The sequence below is a fragment of the Carica papaya genome, chromosome 6 (genome assembly GCF_054855325.1).
Source record: "Carica papaya isolate Zhongbai chromosome 6, ASM5485532v1, whole genome shotgun sequence".
Classification (NCBI taxonomy): Eukaryota; Viridiplantae; Streptophyta; class Magnoliopsida; order Brassicales; family Caricaceae; genus Carica; species Carica papaya.
In genome coordinates, this window is record NC_142314.1 from 29,056,531 (window position 1) to 29,076,648 (window position 20,118).

General features: G+C 35.2%; 1 protein-coding gene across 1 annotated transcript; it reads right to left on the reverse strand.

Moving 5' to 3' along the window:
• Positions 1-9,116: 9,116 nt before the first annotated feature.
• On the reverse strand, positions 9,117-13,424 carry LOC110811650 (Lung seven transmembrane receptor family protein). The gene is made up of 5 exons (XM_022038201.2): positions 13,097-13,424; positions 10,859-11,792; positions 10,418-10,513; positions 10,127-10,263; positions 9,117-9,949 (listed from the first exon to the last, which is right to left on the reverse strand). The coding sequence occupies exons 1-5, from the start codon at positions 13,339-13,341 to the stop codon at positions 9,802-9,804; spliced, it is 1,560 nt and encodes a 519-aa protein (XP_021893893.1). The 5' UTR covers positions 13,342-13,424; the 3' UTR covers positions 9,117-9,801.
• Between the last annotated feature and the right edge of the window lie 6,694 nt (positions 13,425-20,118).

A 20,118-nucleotide genomic window follows, 5' to 3' on the forward strand; every position in this document is an offset into this window, starting at 1 on the left:
TTTGTCTTGAGATCATACGACAATTATATGTCTTTGAGCTTGGCACTTATTCCGCGGTCTTAGCCAAGACACAGTTAATAAAGAGAAACCTCCGCATTTTTTCCTCAGTAGTGGGCAACTCCAAGCCCCTGCTTTTGCATCGCAGGCCAGCACCTACTGTACTGAACTAGCAAAACAAAAGATCAAGACCTGCAACTCAAGCTCATCCCTTGGCCCCGATAGCAGGACGCAACAAAGTTTGCCAGTATTATTGTAATGATCATGGAGATTGACTTTGCTATCGCATCAACAACACCTGTCGCATATGCGAAAGTGTTTAGTACTACGTGAGAGAGTGCCCGAGGAATCAGAATCAGATCAGACCCACAATGTAGGACAGAGTTTACACACTCACTCAGCAGGATGTTGTAGCCAACTTGTATGTAATAAAAGGTAAGTATATTATCTGCAACCACCTTGCACATATTTTTATTTATACTGGTGCTTCACATTCTTTTACTCATAATTTAAATGTATTACCTGAAAGTCTCGATTCTGTATTGTTTGTCTCTACACTTGGGAATGAAACATTACTGAGGAATGTTATATACAAAGCTTGTATCATAGAGATAGCATGTAGGAAATTGAGCATAAATCTGATAGCACTTGACATAGAAAATTTTGATGTAATTCTGGGAATAAATTGGTTAGAACTATATCACACCACTATGGACTGTTATCACAAGAACCTTGTATTCAATATTCCTAATGAAGAGTCTTTCATTAATTAATGAAATATTATATATTGTTGTCATATGGTGACTGTATTGTTTATTGAATGCATTTAACTTAACTATTCTTTTCCATGTTAGACAACCTAAGGAAGAGATTTGCTTTCAAGATATCCCCATTATCCACAAATTTTCAGACGTATTCCGTGATGAACTATCAGGACTATCAGTAGATCGATAAGTTGAATTCGTCATAGATCTTCAGCTCATCACCCAACCTATCTTAGTTGCCCTATACTAGATGAGTCGTGTCAAAATAGAAGAACTAATAAAACAGATCAAAGAATTAAAGAATAACGAATTCATCCGACATAGCATATCCCATTGGGATGCTAGAGTCACATTCACAAAAAAAAAGTGATGGGTTCTTGAGATTGTGTATAGACTACAAAGAAATAAACATTGTCACAATCAAGAACAAGTACCTCATTCCCATAATTAATGATCTTTTCTATTAGTTATAGGGTGCTCAGATTTTTTCGAAGATCGACCTACGTTTAGGATACCATCAAGTATGGGCAGAAAACATTCCTAAGACATCCCTTCAAGACCCGATATAGGCGTTATGAGTTCCTTGTTATGTCGTTCGGATTGACTAACGCGTCTACAATCTTTATGCATTTGATGAACAGGATCTTCAAGTCATTCTTGGATCAGTTTGTCATAGTTTTTATTAATGATATCCTACTTTACTCTGAGGGCAGAGGAGAACAAGTTCAGCATCTAATTCGGGTCTTAAAAGTTCTCAGAGAAAAGAAACTATATGTAAAGTTGAGTAAGTGTAGATTCTGACTTGAGCAAACTTTTTTCTTAAGACACATAGCATTGAAAGATGGAGTGTCAGTAAATCCTGACAAGATTGATGCAGTAATGGGTTAGAAGCCGCGAACCTTGGTCAAGGAAATTCGAAGCTTCTTAGATATAACAGATTATTACTGCATATTTATAAAAAAGTTCTCAAGTATAGCAGTCCTCCTGACACGATTTACGAAAAAAATGTCAAGTTCAAGAGGAACGAGGAATGTGAATAGAGCTTTACATAACTTAAGGAACGACTAATTACCACACCAGTATTGGCTTTGCCGAATAGAATAAGTGGGTATATAGTATACAGTGGCGCATCCTACTAAGGACTGAATTGCGTTTTGATGCAATACGAGAAAGTCAGCTTATGGGTCCATGCAGTTAAAAGTTCATGAAAAGAATTACCTCACTCACAACTTGGAGTTTGCTGCCATTATCCACACTTTGAAGACCTAGCGTTATTACTTGTATGGAAAAATATTTGAAATCTATACAGATTATAAGAGCCTAAAGCATATATTCACACAGAAGGACCTTAATATGTATTAGAGGAGCGTTGGATAGAACTCTTTAAAGATTACGATTGTAAGATCTTGTACCATCCGGGCAAGGATAATGTGGTAGTCGATGCCCTCAGTAGGAAGAATGCAGGTATGTTAGTTCATATAATGTCTCTGAGTGTCAGATGATAAAGGTCACACAAAAATATGAATTCCATACTCATTTGTTGTTTGGAATATAGATATATGTGTCTTTTAAAACTAAATAGTAAATAAAAGAAAAAATATGTGTGCATTAACGGTCTTAAATGAATAGGGCTTACTGGATGTCTTAGAAAAGAATGTACGAACTTGGTGCATATGGTGAACCCTATCGTGGACGTTATCCTCAGTCGTACAAAGCTGAAAAGTCTCATACCAGAAAAGGCTAGGAATTGTTTTAATTACTCTCATACTGGACGGGATATTGAGGTAGTTGTATGTTTTGGCGTCAATTACGAGACAGAAAATGGGTACGGTCATTTGATTATTGAATGAATGTTCGTGTCCACGTATAGTGGAGATCCCTATGGACCCTTAGCAACACCGGTAAAAAGTTAAAATGATAGAGATGAATATGGTAAGGAATCCAGTTTCGAAAAATAGCATAAAGTTAATTGTTATATGTCATTTAGAATCCGTATTGTAGATTGTTATTCTAGTTCTTACCTTAATAAATGATATTTAAGAATTTACAAGTAAGTCGAGAAAATATTAACGTTTTCAGTTAAACGAATAATGAATACTAGTTTAAAAATGAGTTTCATTAGTTGTTTTATGTTTTTTACAACCCTTTAATTTTATGTATCAATAATAAGACATTAATATTCTTACTGAACTAGTGTAACTCAACCTTTATTATTAGTAATTTTAGATCATGACGACCAAGACCCGAACACTGAACAACAAGAAAAGTAGTTAGGAAATTCTCTTTTGCTTCCCCAATTTCGAGCAGAAATTAATATTTGTTTTTTTTTTATACTTTTTCCATTTAAATTTTTAAAAACATTCTCGTAATCTTATTGAGTATTTTAAGTAAACTGTGCAATGAATGCAATCCTAAACTCTAATTACTTCCGCTAAATTACAAATTTCAGTATTACTTATTTTATTATTTTTAAATTATACACTCAAAATCCCTAATAGGGGATTTGGACCTTTACACCCCAAATTTTTTCCTCCTCTTCTCCCCCATTTTCTAGCTCTCTCTCAGCCTCTTTATCCTCTTGATCTCTCTAGTTTCTCCCCTTTCTTACCGTAATTGCCACACACAACCCATCTCTCATTGTTTTTCCCCCACTCTTGTTCTTTAGTTTCTCTCTTCTGTCTTAGTTAGTCGCCCCGTGAAATAGGCTTCGGCTATTCTTCTTTTAGATTTTTCTGTTTGGCCCGATATAAATGTAGGTTTATTTGGGTTGTTGGCTGGGGTGGATTCTTTTTCCGGTTTAAGGACTTTTTAGCTTGCCTCATTCCACAATTTATTAATAAACATACAGATGGAGCAATAAAATTTAATTTAGATTATAGTTTTGTACAATACAAATTTGAATATAAAATAATATTTTAATTTCATAATTTCTCAAGTTAAATTAGTTATTTTTATGATATAAATAATATTAACTTGATTATCCACAAATTATGAGTATTATATGCAAATAATTGAAATTTATAAATAAAATAAAGAACAAGTGGAAAGTTAATAAACATTACTTTTGTGTTTTATGAAATCTAAAAAGATTCAACACCCATGTACTGCTGCAAAGTTGAAAAAACAAAGGGATTCACCAATTAGCCAAAAGGCTACAAGTTTTGCACTTTGCAACTTGGAAACTACAAAAGCAATGAAAAGATGCTACATACTATATATATATATATATATATATATATATATATACTGGTTGTAATTATATGACAATAAATAAAAATGGAAAACCTACTGATAGAGGATAATATATATATATATATATATATATAAAATACGAAACCCCAAGGATTATTTTAATCAGACACCATCAGCGAATTGAAAAATTTTAGCAATGTGTATGTCTTTGATTACAGCAAAGTCTCCAATTCCACGAACGGTTAAAGCTTCAAGATGAAGAAAAGAACAGAGAGTAAAGTATAAAGGAAAGAGAACCAAACACTGAAGAAGATGAACGACTCAGCAATCAAGTAGATCCGAGAAGAAATAAGCGGTATCAATGATGATGGTGATGGTGGCGCCATTCGTCAAATCCAAAACACCGGAACAGAGGATAGCAAGCCAGAAACACACATCTTCCGATTCCCATGAAAATCGATGAAACGAGCAAACACGGACAACAGCAACATCTCAATAACGGATCATCGTACGGACTGTCGCCGTGGTGGTGATGATGATGGTGGTGATGATGATGGTGGCCCATGGCTCCTCCCTACTTCCCACTGTTCAACAACAACCATAGGGGGGGAAATACCAAAAAAAAAATCCATAAATCAGTAAGTAAAGAAAAGGAAAAATCAAAACCCTAGAAGAAAGAATTGAAAGCAGACCTTGTGATTAACGCTTGTAAAAGAGGGGTCTCTCTTTCTGGTTCTTGTGTGGCGTCAAAGATCTGCAACCACAAATTGATTTGATAGAGAACAGGCGACAGGGAAGACGAATGAGAAAGGGATTAAAATGGAGTAGATAATTTCAGCTCTGTAATTTTGTAACGAGATAAAGATCGCGAGTCTAACTCTCTCAAGAGGGTCAGCGAGTAGGTCAGTTATTTAATGATCAATTAATTATATCATAAATCAATTTTAAATTATCTGAATAAAAATAGTAATGTATTACAAATATAATTAAATATATATTTGAACAAATATAAAAAAGTTGCGGAAATTCATATTTATTTAATTAAAAATAATGTAAAGTTATATTCAATTTAAAAAATAACTTCACATGTGAAATTAAAATAATGAATTCTAAAGGGTATCAAACTTAGGATATATTATTTTAGGGAGTAATTTTATAATTTTTAGTTAAATTAAGTCCAACTTTGTAAATGAATTACATAGAATTGTTAGATTTATTTTAAAGATAAACTAAATTTTGAATGAAAACAAGATTTAGATTCAAGTTGATCTCATAATTTATTCAAATTTTTTATTTTTGTGATTTATTCTTTAACATGTGAAAATAAAATTCATTTTTCTATTATTTTAAAAAATACTCTCTAAAATTAAAAATATCACGTGAAAATATAAATTCATCGTTATATAATTAAAGATGCTAATGAAGTTTATTTATTTACGAATCAAATATCGTGTAAAAAATATCTAAATTATTAAAATATATAAATTGAATGTGCATTAAAACAAAGATGCATAACATAAGTATATAACATGGGTGCATGTGCATGAGTCATAATGAATGAAATAATATGTTTATTTACTAATTTTGTTACTTCATTTCTCTCAAATGGTAACACATAAAGCATTTTTTAAACATTAAGTATGGTTTCCATTAATTCCTTCAACTTGATTATCTCTGTAACGATACTAGAATGTCCAAAGAAATAAATTTTAACTTAAGTACGAAACGAAATAAATAGTTAAGGTTTACATTCTTTACACATAAACTTGAAGTCTCAAATGGTGCTACAAGAATTAACCTTTTAAAGAAAATACAAGAAAACAAGGAAATAAACGGAAAATAAATAAAATCGGTATCCTACTCGCAACCCTCTTGTGGATCAGGCTCTGAATTCTAATCATCTTGATATGAAATTGTTAAATAAGAAATGAGCTACACTAGCCAAGTAAGAATATCACGTTACTCACCGACACATAAATGAAGGTTGGTAGAAAATCAAAACAATTAATTGAGCACTTAATTAAAATAAATACATTTCTTAATAATAAAATCATTTACCATCAGTGAGATTTATAAAAGTAACTATAAAGACAACAACATAGCACTTATCATGATTTCATATGTAATTGGTAACAAGCACACATTATAAATCCATATTCAATAAATCAAACAACCTTTCCTTTTATCGGCCTACTGGTATCCATGGAGGTTCATAGGGATGTCTTCGCTACGCGTGAACCATTTCCTTCAACATTCTCAATTAAAGGGCTGTCTCCATACCCCGTCCAGTATGAGCGTCAAATCACTAAACTTCAATACCTCGTCCAGTATGAGGGTGAAACGGGTCGTCCTCATACCCCGTATAGTATGAGCGCCAAATTAACTAGTCTCGATACCCCATGCAATATGAGACAACGTTCACAGTAGGGTTCCCTATTGTAACCGGTCCGTCCACCATCTCTCAGGATATTCAGTAAGACTGTCATTTCATCCATTCACTTAATCACACAATTTTTTCGTTTTTCTTTAGTCTCCATTTTATAAATCAACCGTAATCACATAAACAAACAAACATGTATCAGGGAATGCAATCATATCTCGGTTTTCTAATTTAACAATAATCACGTAAGGTAACAATACATGCATTCAAACCATAAAATCGATAAATCAGATACTATTATGCATTTAAATTGTAAAATAAATCAACAAAAATTAATACAAAATAATTTTTGATTCTGGCTCTATTAGTAACCCGTAATTAATTATACATATTTTTTAAGTTATACAAAATACCATATTATTTAAAATTAAACTTCAATTCCATAACAGATGATAGGGTGAGGGATTCTTACTTAATTTGATGCCCGAAAAGTTAAATTGTTGACTGCGCCTACTAGCGGCCTCGGGGTTCCCTAAATTTTTCTTCGGGAATCAAAACGCACTATAAGTACCTACAAATGTCCTAAAAAATTCAAAATCAGCCTTAGGGTCCAATTTTGGCCAATTTTAGAATTCTGGCACGGCGGCCCCGCCGTGCTCCGGCGACAGTGCTCTCAGGTTGGCTATTTTTGGCCGTTTTTGGCCAAATTCGACCGATTTTGCATCGATTCTTACGAAAAAATACTTTAAGGGGCCTCGATTGGTCCAAAAAATACAAAAAACCTAAGCTCACCGACAGTGGGACTCTTCAGTGCGGCAGCTCCTCCAGCTCATGTTGCGGTTGGGTGTTTTGCTCTGGTCAACCTGTAGAGAAGGAAACAATGATCACAATAGTAGAAAAATTACGCCGAACAGGAATCGGGAAGGGTCTCATCGGAAGCATTTTATGAAATTCTCCGCTGCAGCGTCGCCAGGCTTTGCCCGCAGTTTTCGGCCAATCGATCAGTCTTTTTATTCCGATTTGGCCATGGGGGTGTTTAAAATTGAATTCCGAGTAAATGGAGAAATTTACCTCTTTTGGCGGTCGGAAAGGGCTCTAGTACGGCTGCGGGTGGCAGCGGCTCTCCTTCCCGGCGAGGGCGTCCAGCGGCTAAGGTTAGAGTTTGGTATGAGGATGGTTATTTACATTCGTCTCCTTTTAATTTGGATCGTCCATTGCATTTGACCTAAACCGTCCGATCACGATTAAATAGAGAGTGAATTTGGACCGTTCATCGTGATCCAATCTGGACCGTTGATCGCAATCTAATCTAGGTCATGCGATCGCGTTTGAAGAGGGAACGCATCCGAGCCATTCGTGCGCACGGGAACGAATCTGAGTCGTTTGATCGCAGGCACGCGGATCGCCCGCATGACCTCCCACGTGGCTCCACATCAACGTCTGTTGCCACGCGGCGCGTCCTGGTTTGTCGAGACTACTGACCGGGCATCCTACGTAGTAAAACTTTTCTAAATTATATTTCGACCTCGGTTTTCAATTTTTCTTTTAAAAATATCCTAAAAACCTAAATTTTCACTTTTTTTTTCTAAAATTATTTTTAATTTTATCATCTATCAAATTTACTTTATTTTTACTTTAAACTAAAATTAAAAAAATATATATATTTAAATTTAAACTTGGGAATTACAATCTCTTATTCTATGTTGTTTGTAGTTTACACTGTGATTTATCAAGCTACCTTAATTTAATTTTCTCTTATGATTACATGTAGTATACTAGACAATGTCAACTTAGTCCTATACTAGAAATAAAAGATATTAAATAATCAATTCTAATAAGGTATGGAGACTAATATTTGGATGTAACATAATTAAAGTAAAATAAGAAATGTCATATATGAATTATTAAGTTTGTATAGTATTTTTTAGAATATACTATTATATCATATATTTATTATAATGGTAAGATAGTAACTCTTTTCAAATATTTATTTTTAAAAAAATATAAAAAATTTATTATTCATTTTGTTAGAAACAGTACTAAACATAAAAAATATTTATTAATTTTTAATAAATTATTTAAATTAAATTGATACAGGTCGGAAAAATTCAAGTAATACAACTGTAAGTTTGCACATGTTCTTAGAACAGATGAAATAAATTTAAAAAAATTTATTTATTTAACTCTTAATTACATATAAACTTATTATAAATTTTAATCTTTTATTGAAATCTATATAATACCAAACTCAATGTATGAGTATTTATACATGCATCAAACTCAATCAAAAAACTAAATTAGAGATTAAGTTATTTCTTTAAATGGTGTTTGGCTGATTAAATTCGATTTAAAAAATATAGTTTCTTTTTTCTAGTTTCTTCTCCCTCCTAGCTTATGGATTTAAGCAAATTTAGAAGAGAATTTCTTTATTTTCTTTTTCAAAATCTCCGCTAACCCAAAAAAAATATATATATATTTATTATTTTTACTTATAACTGAGAGAAGATCTATATGTAACACTTTGGTCTATCTCATTTTATACACAACCTTTAAATTTAAACTTAAGCTTCAAAAACCTTGAAAGTTTTAAACAGAGTGTACTTTGCAAGTAAGAACTTATGCTCAATGTATGAGTATCAAAGGGAGAGTTTGGATCTTATTAGGAGAACTAGAAAAGTTGGAGCAAGCAAAACTTAGTGATCTGACTTTTGAGAAATATCAAAAGTTGATTCCTAATTTCCGTAAGTTTGACAAACTTTTATGGCCAAGATGTAAAATCGAACTAAAGAAATAACTATTACAATATATTTTCAAACATATTGTAATAATATCAATAATACATGTAATCTAATAGGTTTGTCTAATACTATTAATAAAATATACGTTCTGATAGGGGCAAATATTATCCTGTCCGGATTGGACTAGACTGAATAATGTTCAGTCTAGTTTTCAATCCAAAAATTATTAGACTGAAATTTCTAATTCATTTCGACCAAGGTATGGTCTGGTTTGATTCATACAACAAATTTATTACATCCAATTCCGTACATACCAAACACGATGTTACATCTTCTCCTGCCATTTTCTATCATCTCACCCATCTCACTGGCAAGAAAGAACTTCTCTACAGGGGATCACAATGCGACCACCGTATGATACAGAGACTTACTGGATGATATGTTGTCATTAGACATTCCAAATCACAATTTTGAGATGTTAAAACTATCACAAAGACGAGAAACTCTGCAATTAGCATCTCTGTATCAGTTGGTTTCTTTGTCTATATCAGCGATGTTCGGAAATATAGTCCAGCCATGGAAGTTTATCCAATGCACCTTTCTCCCCGTATTTTAATGATATCGTTTCTACATGTAGTATAGTAATTGTAATAGCAACATTTACATACAAACTGCTGGATATGCAACCACGCTTCCCAAGGGATTCCCTAATGTATCCCATGATTTTCAATTATTCTCGCTTGTCTTCTTCAAGATCTTCCCCGAGCCCATAGACATGATCCTTTCTTTCGGTGTCGCCTGTCAATTTTGTCCCACTGCCAGTAAGTGAGATACCCTCTTCATCGAACTCCTCTCCCATCTCTTCAGAGTATGCATATCTGCAAGTTAAAACGTATCAGTTGCAACTATTTTCTTCTTCCCCCCCCTCCCTTCATGGACTTTCATATCTACTAAGGCTTTAAGGTAAACTAGTCATCTTTAACTGAAACCCAATAGCAGCAAGTAAAGAGGCAGAAGCTGAATAAACAATTACGAGCCAGCATCAAAGAAAGTACCTAGTTGGATTACAGGATGGAGCCCAGAGCACACATATTACTACCAAAAGAAAGTATGCAAGCATATTCCAGAAAGCTGGAATGATCCAAGCAATTTGCCACAGCTCGCTTAGTGGGTCAGTTGCATTGAAGTATAACTGACAAAAATGAAGAGAAGAAGCTTTGTTCATCAGTTTCCTATGAATTAATGCATAAATGAGATACTGTTCACCAACATCTTCAATATGTGTCACAGAATTGCTAATCTGAAAATAGAAGTTATTCTGAAAACAGAAGCAGCAAAGGTATTACCTCGAAACCAATCCACGCTATAGAGAGTAGCACAGATGCTGCCAGGGCATTAGTAAATTTCCGGTAAAGCTCCAACTTAGCAATATTTCTCTTAATCTGAATGACAAAACTAAATGAATACATGGAAACACAAAAAGAACGGCTGGAAAGCGGCATGAAATAAGATACCAAAAAATGTCAATGAAAAGTAATTCAAAGACAAATTTCAAGTGAAAGAACTATTGCAAGTTCCATAACATGCAGTTCCTCCCACAGACAAGTAGACGGGTAGGCTTGAATCAGGACCTTGATGACAGGCTTCCTGATTCCGTTACATATTTAAGTTTTTTGAGATGTATGTTTCATTTATGAGGATGCCACTTCAAATATAAGTGTATTGTGGTTCATTCATCTATTTGTGCACATGCCCATGTGGAAGGAAGATTAAGAACATATTATTACCTGAAGTTTCTCTAAAGTTTTTGACAATGATGAGAATATCCACAGGATGAAGCACACATCCAGAAAAACAACAGGAAGCACCAAGAATAACTTGGCATTTCCAGAAAAGTCATTAATGTTTCCCAAATGCTCAACAAGTTCAAGTGCCTCCGTTGCAACAAAATAGACAAAACTAAGCAGAAGTACTCTTGAGGTTATGCCACCAAGAGTTGGCTTCATCACACCATAACCCATTGAGACCACCAAAAGAAGAACGCGAGACAGAGTCTTCTTAACAGATGCAAAAGTTACTGCCCATATTGTAATATCCATAGGTCTGCTTCCAGTGGAATTGAAATTAGCATATTCAAAGTATCGAATTGCCATTTCACACATTCCAAGTGCAATTACTACAGTGATGTGGTAGTGCAACTGTATTATAGCCTTCCAGAACTGAACAAACCTTAGAAACCAGACTAAGCCAAGCACAAGGTAAGCAAAAGACATGAACCCAAAGAATGTCATCAAAGGAGCCATCTTTCCAGGTAAATAACCATCTGGGTTCTTCCACACAGTCTTCCCTTTGATCAAAGTACCACTGAGTTGTGGATCGCAAAACATGAAATAAAGGTAGTACATTCCGGTGTTATTTATTTCAACAACTTCAGGATGCATTTTGACTTCTTCCTTATTCCCTTCAAAAAAGGTTCTGATGCGCTTAGGCCAGTCAGGGTTGTCTTGGTTTCTATGAATAATAACCTCTCCCAACTTGCAGGATGTCTCATCAGCAAGACTACGGTTGCAGCATATAACATCAGATTTTAAATATGAACCCCCAATCCTATCCCTGTCTTTCACTTCAAGAATAATTGCCTCCACCAATCCAGTGTTGGTCTGCATGTCATTCTGCCTACTAGCAGACTCTTTTGTCCTCACAAAGGTGACATCATCAAACCTGAAATCCCATCAGCATAAGTTACACTGGTTGCAATATTTATAACAAACATCTTCCCTACCATATAGCTCAAAAATAGTTTTTCCTGCATAAGGAACTCCAATCATATTCCAAAGTTAGGGTGCTCTAACTTGAGTAAGCAGAGGAGATTTCAGTTTTCAAACAGAAAGATGAACTTACAGTCAAGCTCTTCACTAAGAATACAAGTAAACTCACACATCAGAAAAAATTACTCAACACCTTTCATCCATGAATTTTTAGATGATAGAAACATGCCCCAAAACAAAACTTCATCATATTAAAAAAAAAGCGTCAAAGTTTCCGCACAAATGTAAAATAGAAAATCAAAACCATCAGTCAAATCCTTGAGAAGTATATTTGTCTACTCAAGTCTCGCTAAAATAACTAAAACATCAATTCTTCTAGATAAGAAGCTTTAGCGAAGAGATCAATAACACATATGATAAACGTAGGTGTGTCTAACAATGTATAATATACATAGGTTTATAGCTGGGCATGCATATATATAAATATGTTTGTGGTATCTATATGTGTATGTGGATTCTGCGTGCATTTCTTGTCAAGGTTTTAAGTTAATTTCTTAAACACAGCATAGAATTATTTTATAAAAAAAAAAAAAAAAAAAAAGAAAATCTGTATTCTCGTGAAATTCATCTGTAATTTATCCTTACTTCAACCGTATGAGAAATTTTATACTTAGCTCAGCCATGAGAGAGAATTAAAGTTCAATTACAAAGGAATTCAATTGTATTAAAATACTAAGTTTCAAATTCATCACTTTTTTTAAAATTTTGGCTATGTTGACATTTCAACCATTACTTCAAATTGGAACAAATGAGCTACTTTTGTGGAATTCACCAACAAATAAATACTTATTCCAACTACGGGTCTCCGGAAACATTTCAACTGACGTTGAAATAATAAATTTTATATTCAATGAAAACTTCCATCCTATTTCAGTTGAATTCCCATTCTCATTATTAAAATAAGCGTTCATTTTCAAATAAATTCTACGAAAACACTTCATTAGTTCCAAAGATACCCTAAGACTATCACCTCAATCAAAATCTTGCAGCAAATAAGTTAAGAAAAATCCCCAACACACAATCCTCATCAGCTAATTAGCATAGAAATTAACATCAACGCGAGCAAACGAGTACTTCCGTGAAAAAGAAAATAGCCAGGCATTTCCAACCCCAGATTTTCCCAGGCCGCCACCCCCGCCACCACGACCCAAAAGAAAAAAAAAAACACCAACAGAAATGAAAAGAGAAGAAAATAACCTAATAAAAGACTTTCCCTTGAAGGCGTTTTCAGGAGAATCATTGGAATAGTGACGCTTGGAAGCATAAAGACCTTCACTGCCGCCATGGAAGAAGTGAGCATTAGAGCGTGGGCTGAACGCTTCCCTCCTGTACTCGTGAATCGAACCATAAACGCCTGTAATTGTGTTGCATATCCACATAATCATCACCAAAAATGCTGCCCATTGTTTATCCGACCAAAACCCTCTCCGTCGCATATTCATTTTCTCGTTCGAATCTCGTCCTGGTCTCTCTCTGTTTCAATGAGTATAAGAAAATTGGTAAAGTCTGCCTCCTGCAGTTCCCAACAAGGAGTCAAGAACAGTCAGAATGACGAGAGTGACGTGGCACCCGCTTTTTGTGGGCCGAGTTTACTGAAACTATAATGCGGCTTAATTTTCGATAGCTTTGGGCTTCAATTTTTGTATTTTAAAAATAGTTTTTTAAGTAACTTTAAAATTAAAAAAAAATATATATTTTTAGTTTGAGATTAAAGTTAAAACTTATTAAAAAATAAGTTTAAAATAAAAACAAAAATTTATAATTTTTGCAAGATAATTTTACTTTTAACAAAAAAATTATATATTAAAATCTTAAAAGTTATTTTAAAAAATATATATATATATTCTATTTTTATAAAATAACAATAATTTTATCATAACTATTTTTATCTAACAGTAAATAATTTTTAATTAAAAATATTTTTAGAGGACATATATTTTTAATAAAATTTTATAACTCATAATAAAAATGACAACTATCTTAAATATTTACTTATTCTAAGTGAGGATCACTTTGTGAAAAATAGGAAAAAAGAAAAGAGTAAAATTAATCAATTTTTTAATTTAGTTTTTTTTTTTAATTCTAAAAATATAAAATTGAGATCAATTTAATTAAAGAATATTATATATAGAAATAAAATTTCAAAATTTATTTATTATAATTTAGTTTTGCATACTAAGTCAATTGATTCCATTAGTTTAGTTTTTAGTTTATAATAAAACTCTAATTGATTCGATTAGTTATTAATTAATATTAATTTTATTTTAATTTTAAAAACCTACAAACTGAGCTAACAAGAAAAACCTAATTATGCAATTCCATCTTTATTTACTCCTTACAACATGCTTACCTTAATTCAAATAGTTTTGAATAAACAAATGAAAAATCTTTTTTTTTTTTTCCTTTTCTTGAAAGGTATTCAATTGTTATATTTTTAAAACAGAATTATTATTTGACAAAAAGAAAATATACCAATATGGTTTATACTCATCAACAATTTAGTCTACTAAATAATACATTTATGTTATACTTAAAATTTATGAGTTTATATATTATTAAGAAAATAAGATTTGTTACTTTCTAAATTCATTATAAATTAGTGGTAATTGATCTTTAATATGTGATTTAGTAAAATTGAGAACTTAATTTACTTATATGTTAGCTAAGATGTAGTGACCAAACAAATTTAGTACAATAAGTTTATTATGTTTCATGATACAAAAAAAAAAAAAAATCCTCAATTGGAATAAATAAAATGAATTCAAAAATTGAATATAATTTTTTTTTATGATTAAAAAGTATGATATGATTGATACTGTAAAGGCCCCAGAAATTTAAAATGAAATGTGTATTAAAAATATAAAATGCGGAAGCGAAGTCAAAATTTCGATTAACATCCCTTACACTAAAACCAAAAACGTGCTCACAAAATATAAAAGATCAAACTAAATAAAGGAGAACTCGAAAGTAAAAGCTATGAATATGACTATGGAGTCTTTAGGCGTCCTCTTCGTCCTCCTCCTGCGGAATGGGCTCGGGAACAATGTCTTCCTGATCTGAAATGATTAAATAAGGAATGAGCTACACTAGCCCAGTAAAGACATCACGATATCTCACCGTCACGGAGATAAAAGTGGGTAGAAAACACAAAAAGACTAATGGAACATAATTTACAACAAATCCTTTTGCCAATAATAAATCTTTTACCATCCACTCACCTCGGTGAAATTTATAAAATAATATACGAAAGCAATAACATTATCATCATCATGAAATCATATGAACTGTATAACATAATACTTATCACGCCTTTTGTAATTCAATTATTACACAACATATTTTCCTCATTCGCCAGCCTACTAGTATCCATGGGGATCCATAGGGGTCCCGCTACCCGTTAACCCTTAACACTTGAAACCAAATTCCAGGGCCGTCCCCATACCCCATCCGGTATGGGCGCCAAAACTATAAACCTTATTACCCCGTCCGGTATGAAGGTGAAACGGGCCGTCCCCATACCCCGTCCGGTATGGGTGCCAAAACACATAAGGTCTACATACCACGTCCGGTATGAGAGACCACCATCCTGGTAGGGTTCCCTACGGACCCGGTCCGTCCACCATCTCCCAGGATATCTAGTCAGGCTGACCACATTATACAATTATCAATTTATATAATCTTTCATTCTCCTTTTCCTCAGTCAGCATCATCAATTTACATACAAACAAGCAAACAGTAATTTATGCCAAACAAGACAACATACAGCATCGGTTTCTCAGTCATTCAACCCATAATCAATAAAATAGTAAAATATGCACACGAAACAATGAAATGAAAACATCAGACCTCATACTGCATTTAAAACTGTAAAATATGCCAAATAACAATTAACCGACAAACACACTAGACTCGGGCTCCATTAGCGACCTTAAGCAATTGCACACATTCGTTGATTCAAGAAATACCGTTTTATCATTATTGAACTTTAATACCGTGATAGGAAATAGGGTGAGGGGTCCTTACTCGTTTCGGGGTCCGAACACGGCTTCACAGTGCGCCTACAGGCTGTCCCTAATTTTTCCTGAATTTTTTCCGGGGAACTGAAACGCACTACTGGTACTTGCACGTGTTCCAAAAATCCCAAATTAGGCCTAGGGCCCCTTTTTGGCCAATATCGCAATTCCGGCACGACGGCTCCGTCGTGCTCCGGCGACGGCGCCGCCGCAAGCGGCGGCGATTCTCCTCGGGTTAGCCGTTTTCGGCCAAATTCAACCACACTTGCATCGGTCCTTACGATAAAACAACCCTAGGGCCCTCGGGGGGCGAAAAAATTACGGAAAACCGAAGCTTACCGGCGGCGGTGCTCTCGGGTGCGGCGGCTCTCCGGTGAGGTTCGTGTTTTGGTGATTCGGCTCCGATCAACCTGTAAAGAAAAGAATGGTGATCACGGTAATATAAAAATTGCATCAAACGGAGGCCGGGAAGGGCCTCATCGGAGCAAAAACCGAGGAGGGGCACAGCGGCGCCGCTGGGTTTCGGCCGTGTTTTCCGGCCGTTTGGCCAGGATTTTGGCTCCAATTTGGCTACAGAGGAAATCAGCGTGGAAAAACGAGTCGGAGGTATGAAATTTACCTCGATCGGCGGTCGAAAATCTCCCCAGTGCGGCAGCGGGTGGCGGCGGCCGGCTTCTCCGGCGTCTGGTTCGTCTTCTCCGGCGAGGGCAGGCGGCTAGGGTTTTTGTGGTCAGGTGTGGGGGTTCTATTTATACCCTTTTGCCTTTTGATCTCAGCCGTCCATTTTGATTTAATCTGGGCCGTCCGTGCGCACGCTTGATCTGGGCCGTCTGATCGCGCGTACGCGGATCCCTAACGTGGCCCGTCCCCGGTCGACGTGTTCTTGCCACGTAGCAAGTCCTGGTTGGCCAAGACTGCTGACTGGGTCTGCTGACGTGGTTGCTGACGTGGCGCTCTTTTTTTTTTTTTTACTTAATAAAAATACTTAATAATAAAATACAAATTTTCCGGGCGTTACAGATACCCTTATTATACATACAAATTTGTAACTATTAATGTAACGATCTCAGAATGTCCAAATAAATAAATTATAATTTAAGTGCAAAAGAGAAATAAATTGTTAAGATTTACATTTCTTACACAATAACTTAAAGTACCAAATAATATTACAGAAATTACCTTTTTAAAAGAAATATAACAAAATAAGGAAATAAGCGAAAAATAAATAAAACAAGCATCCTACTCGTAACCCTCTTGTGGATCAGGCTCTGGAACCTAGTCTTATTGATATGAAATAGTTAAATAAGGAATGAGCTACACTATCCCAATAAGAATATCACGCCAACTTACCAACACAGAAATGAAGGTTGGTAGAAAATCAAAACAACTAATTGAGCACTTAATTAACTAAATGCATTTATTAATAATAAAATCATTTACCGTCCACTTACCGAAGCGAGATTTATAAAAATAACATATAGAAATAATAACATTATACATATCATGATTTCATATGTAATCGACAATATAACACATATTATACTTTCATATTCAAATAACCAAAACAAAAACTGTCACTTTCCATAAGCCTGTTGGCATTAATGGGGGTTCATAAGAATGTCCCCACTACATGTGTAACGGCCCCGGAAATTAAAAGGAAATGTATATATTTATTCTAAGCGCGGAAGCGAAATAAAATAGATTATGATTAACATCCCTTACACAATAATCAAAATGTATTAAAGATATGAAAGAATAAACTAACTAAAGGAAATACTATGAATGAATACTATAAGGAAAACTAATAAATCTTTAGGCTTCTATTCACCGTCTTCCTATGGAACGGGCTCGGAAACCAAGTTCTCCTGATCTGAAATAGTTAAGTAAGGAATGAGTTACACTACCCCAGTAAAGATGTCACACTATCTCACTGTCACAGAAGTTGGTAGAAAACAAAAACGATCAATTGGGCATAATTTATAACAAATTCATTTATCAATAATAAAACCCTTTACTGTCCACTTACCTCGGTGAGATTCATGAAAATAACTTATGAAAACAATAACATTATAAACATCATAAGATCATGCACACTCTGTAACATAACACATATCATACTCTTGTATTTCAATCATCAGGCAATAAATTTCCTCTTTTATCAGCCTACTAGTATCCATAGGGGTTCCCGTCACACGTGAACTATTCATTTTAACAACTTAATTCCAAGGCCGTCCCCATACCCCGTCCGGTATGAGCGCCAAAACAATAAATCTCAATATCTCGTCTGATATGAGGGTGAAGCGGGCCGTCCCCATACCCCGTCCGCTATGAGTGCCATAACATAAACTCTCCATACCCCGTCCGGTATGAGAGACAACGTTCCCAATAGGGTCCCCTATGGACCCGATCCGTCCACCATCTCCCAAGATGTCTAGTGAGGCTGTTAACCTATCTATTTATCAACTCAATCCCATTCCTATTTGTTCTTAGTCTCAATTACTCAATCAAACATGAATACGTAAACCAGTAGCGAACACCAAACCAGGCAAACATAACATCGGGTTCACAATAATCAAACCATAATAAATTAAACAGTGAATCATGCATACGAAGCCACAGAATAAACAAATCAGATATTACACTGCATTTAGACTATAAAATAGATTAAACAGGAACTGACCGAAAAACATATCAGATTCGGACTCCATTAGTAACCTTAATTAATTATACATATCCATGAATTCATAAAATATCATTTTATCATTTATTAGACTTTAATACCGTGATAGGAAATAGGGTGAGAGATCCTTACTTGTTTCGGAGTTTGAAACCGGATTCTCATTGCACCTACGGACAGTCCCTCTATTCTCTAAATTTTTTTTCGAAAACTGAAATACACTTCCGGTACTTGCACATGTCCCCAAAAAACTCCAAATCAGACCCAAAGCCTCTTCGGCCAATTTCAGAATTCCGGCATGGCGGCTCCGCCGTGCTCCAGCAACGACACCGCCGTTTGTGGCGGCGATCTGCCTCGGGTTGGCCATTTTTAGCCGAATTCGGTCAAACTTGCATTGGTTCCTGTGATAAAACACACATAAGACCCTCAGTGGGCCGAAAAAACTCAAAAAATCGAGACTTACCGGCGGCGGAGCTCTCGGGTGCAGCGGCTCTTCTGGCGCGAGTCGTGATTTGGTGTTTTGCTCCAGTCAACCTGTAGAGAAAAGGACGGTGGTCACAGTAGTATAAAAATTACATCGAACGGGAAACGGAAAGGGCCTCATCGGAGGAAAAAACTGAAAAAACTCGCGGCGGTGCCACTGGACTTCGGCGGCATTTTTCGGCCAATTGGACGGTGGTTTAGCTTCGATTTGGCCACAGGGGGTTCAGCATCGAAATTCGAGCCAAGGGGAGAAATTTTACCTCGTTTGGCTGCTGGAAAGTGCCCCGGTGTGGCGACAGTCGGTTCCTCCGGTGGCTGGGCTGTTTTCTCCGGCAAGAGTTTGGGGTTGGGTGTGGATGAGATTATTTATAACTATTCCCTTTTAATCTGAGCCGTCCATCACGATTTTATCTGCACCGTCCAATCACGATTAAATTAGAAATGAATCTTAACCGTCCATCGCGATGCGATCTAGACTGTCCGTGCGTGATTCAATCTGGGCCGTCTGCACGCGTACAATCCAGACCGTCCGTGCGCACGTTTGATCTGGGCCGTCCGTGCTCGCGGGAACGGATCTCAGCCATCCGATCGCGCACACGCGGATCGCCCACGTGTCCCGTTCCGTGTGGCCTTCCCGCGTCAGTGTCTCTGCCACGCGGCCTGTCCTGGTTGGCCGGAGCTGCTGACCGGCTGCTGACGTGGTGTAATATTTTTAAATTGCGTTTTGACCCCTGGTTTTCGATTTTCTTTTCAAAAATACCCCCAGAATCCAAATTTTCACCCTTTTTTTTCAAAATCATTTTCAATTAAATCCAAAAAATAATTTTACCCATTTTTATCATTATTATTATTTTTATTTCTATTAAATTAAATTAAAATTATATAATTATTACCTAATAAATTAATTATTAAAATCAAATCAAATCAAAATAATTCTAATAATAATAAAAATAAACAACACGTGAACCCTTTTCTTTAACATTCTTAATTATGGGCCGTCCTCATACCCCGTCAGGTATGAGCGCCAAATTATTAAATCTCGATAC

Coding starts and splice junctions, on each gene's coding strand:
- LOC110811650 (XM_022038201.2), bottom strand. CDS start 13,341: ATGAATATGCGACGGAGAGGGTTTTGGTCGGATAAACAATGGGCAGCA. Junction 10,264..10,417: donor TAGCGTGGATTGGTTTCGAG/GTAATACCTTTG, acceptor CATTTTTGTCAG/TTATACTTCAATGCAACTGA. Junction 9,950..10,126: donor CCATCCTGTAATCCAACTAG/GTACTTTCTTTG, acceptor TTTAACTTGCAG/ATATGCATACTCTGAAGAGA.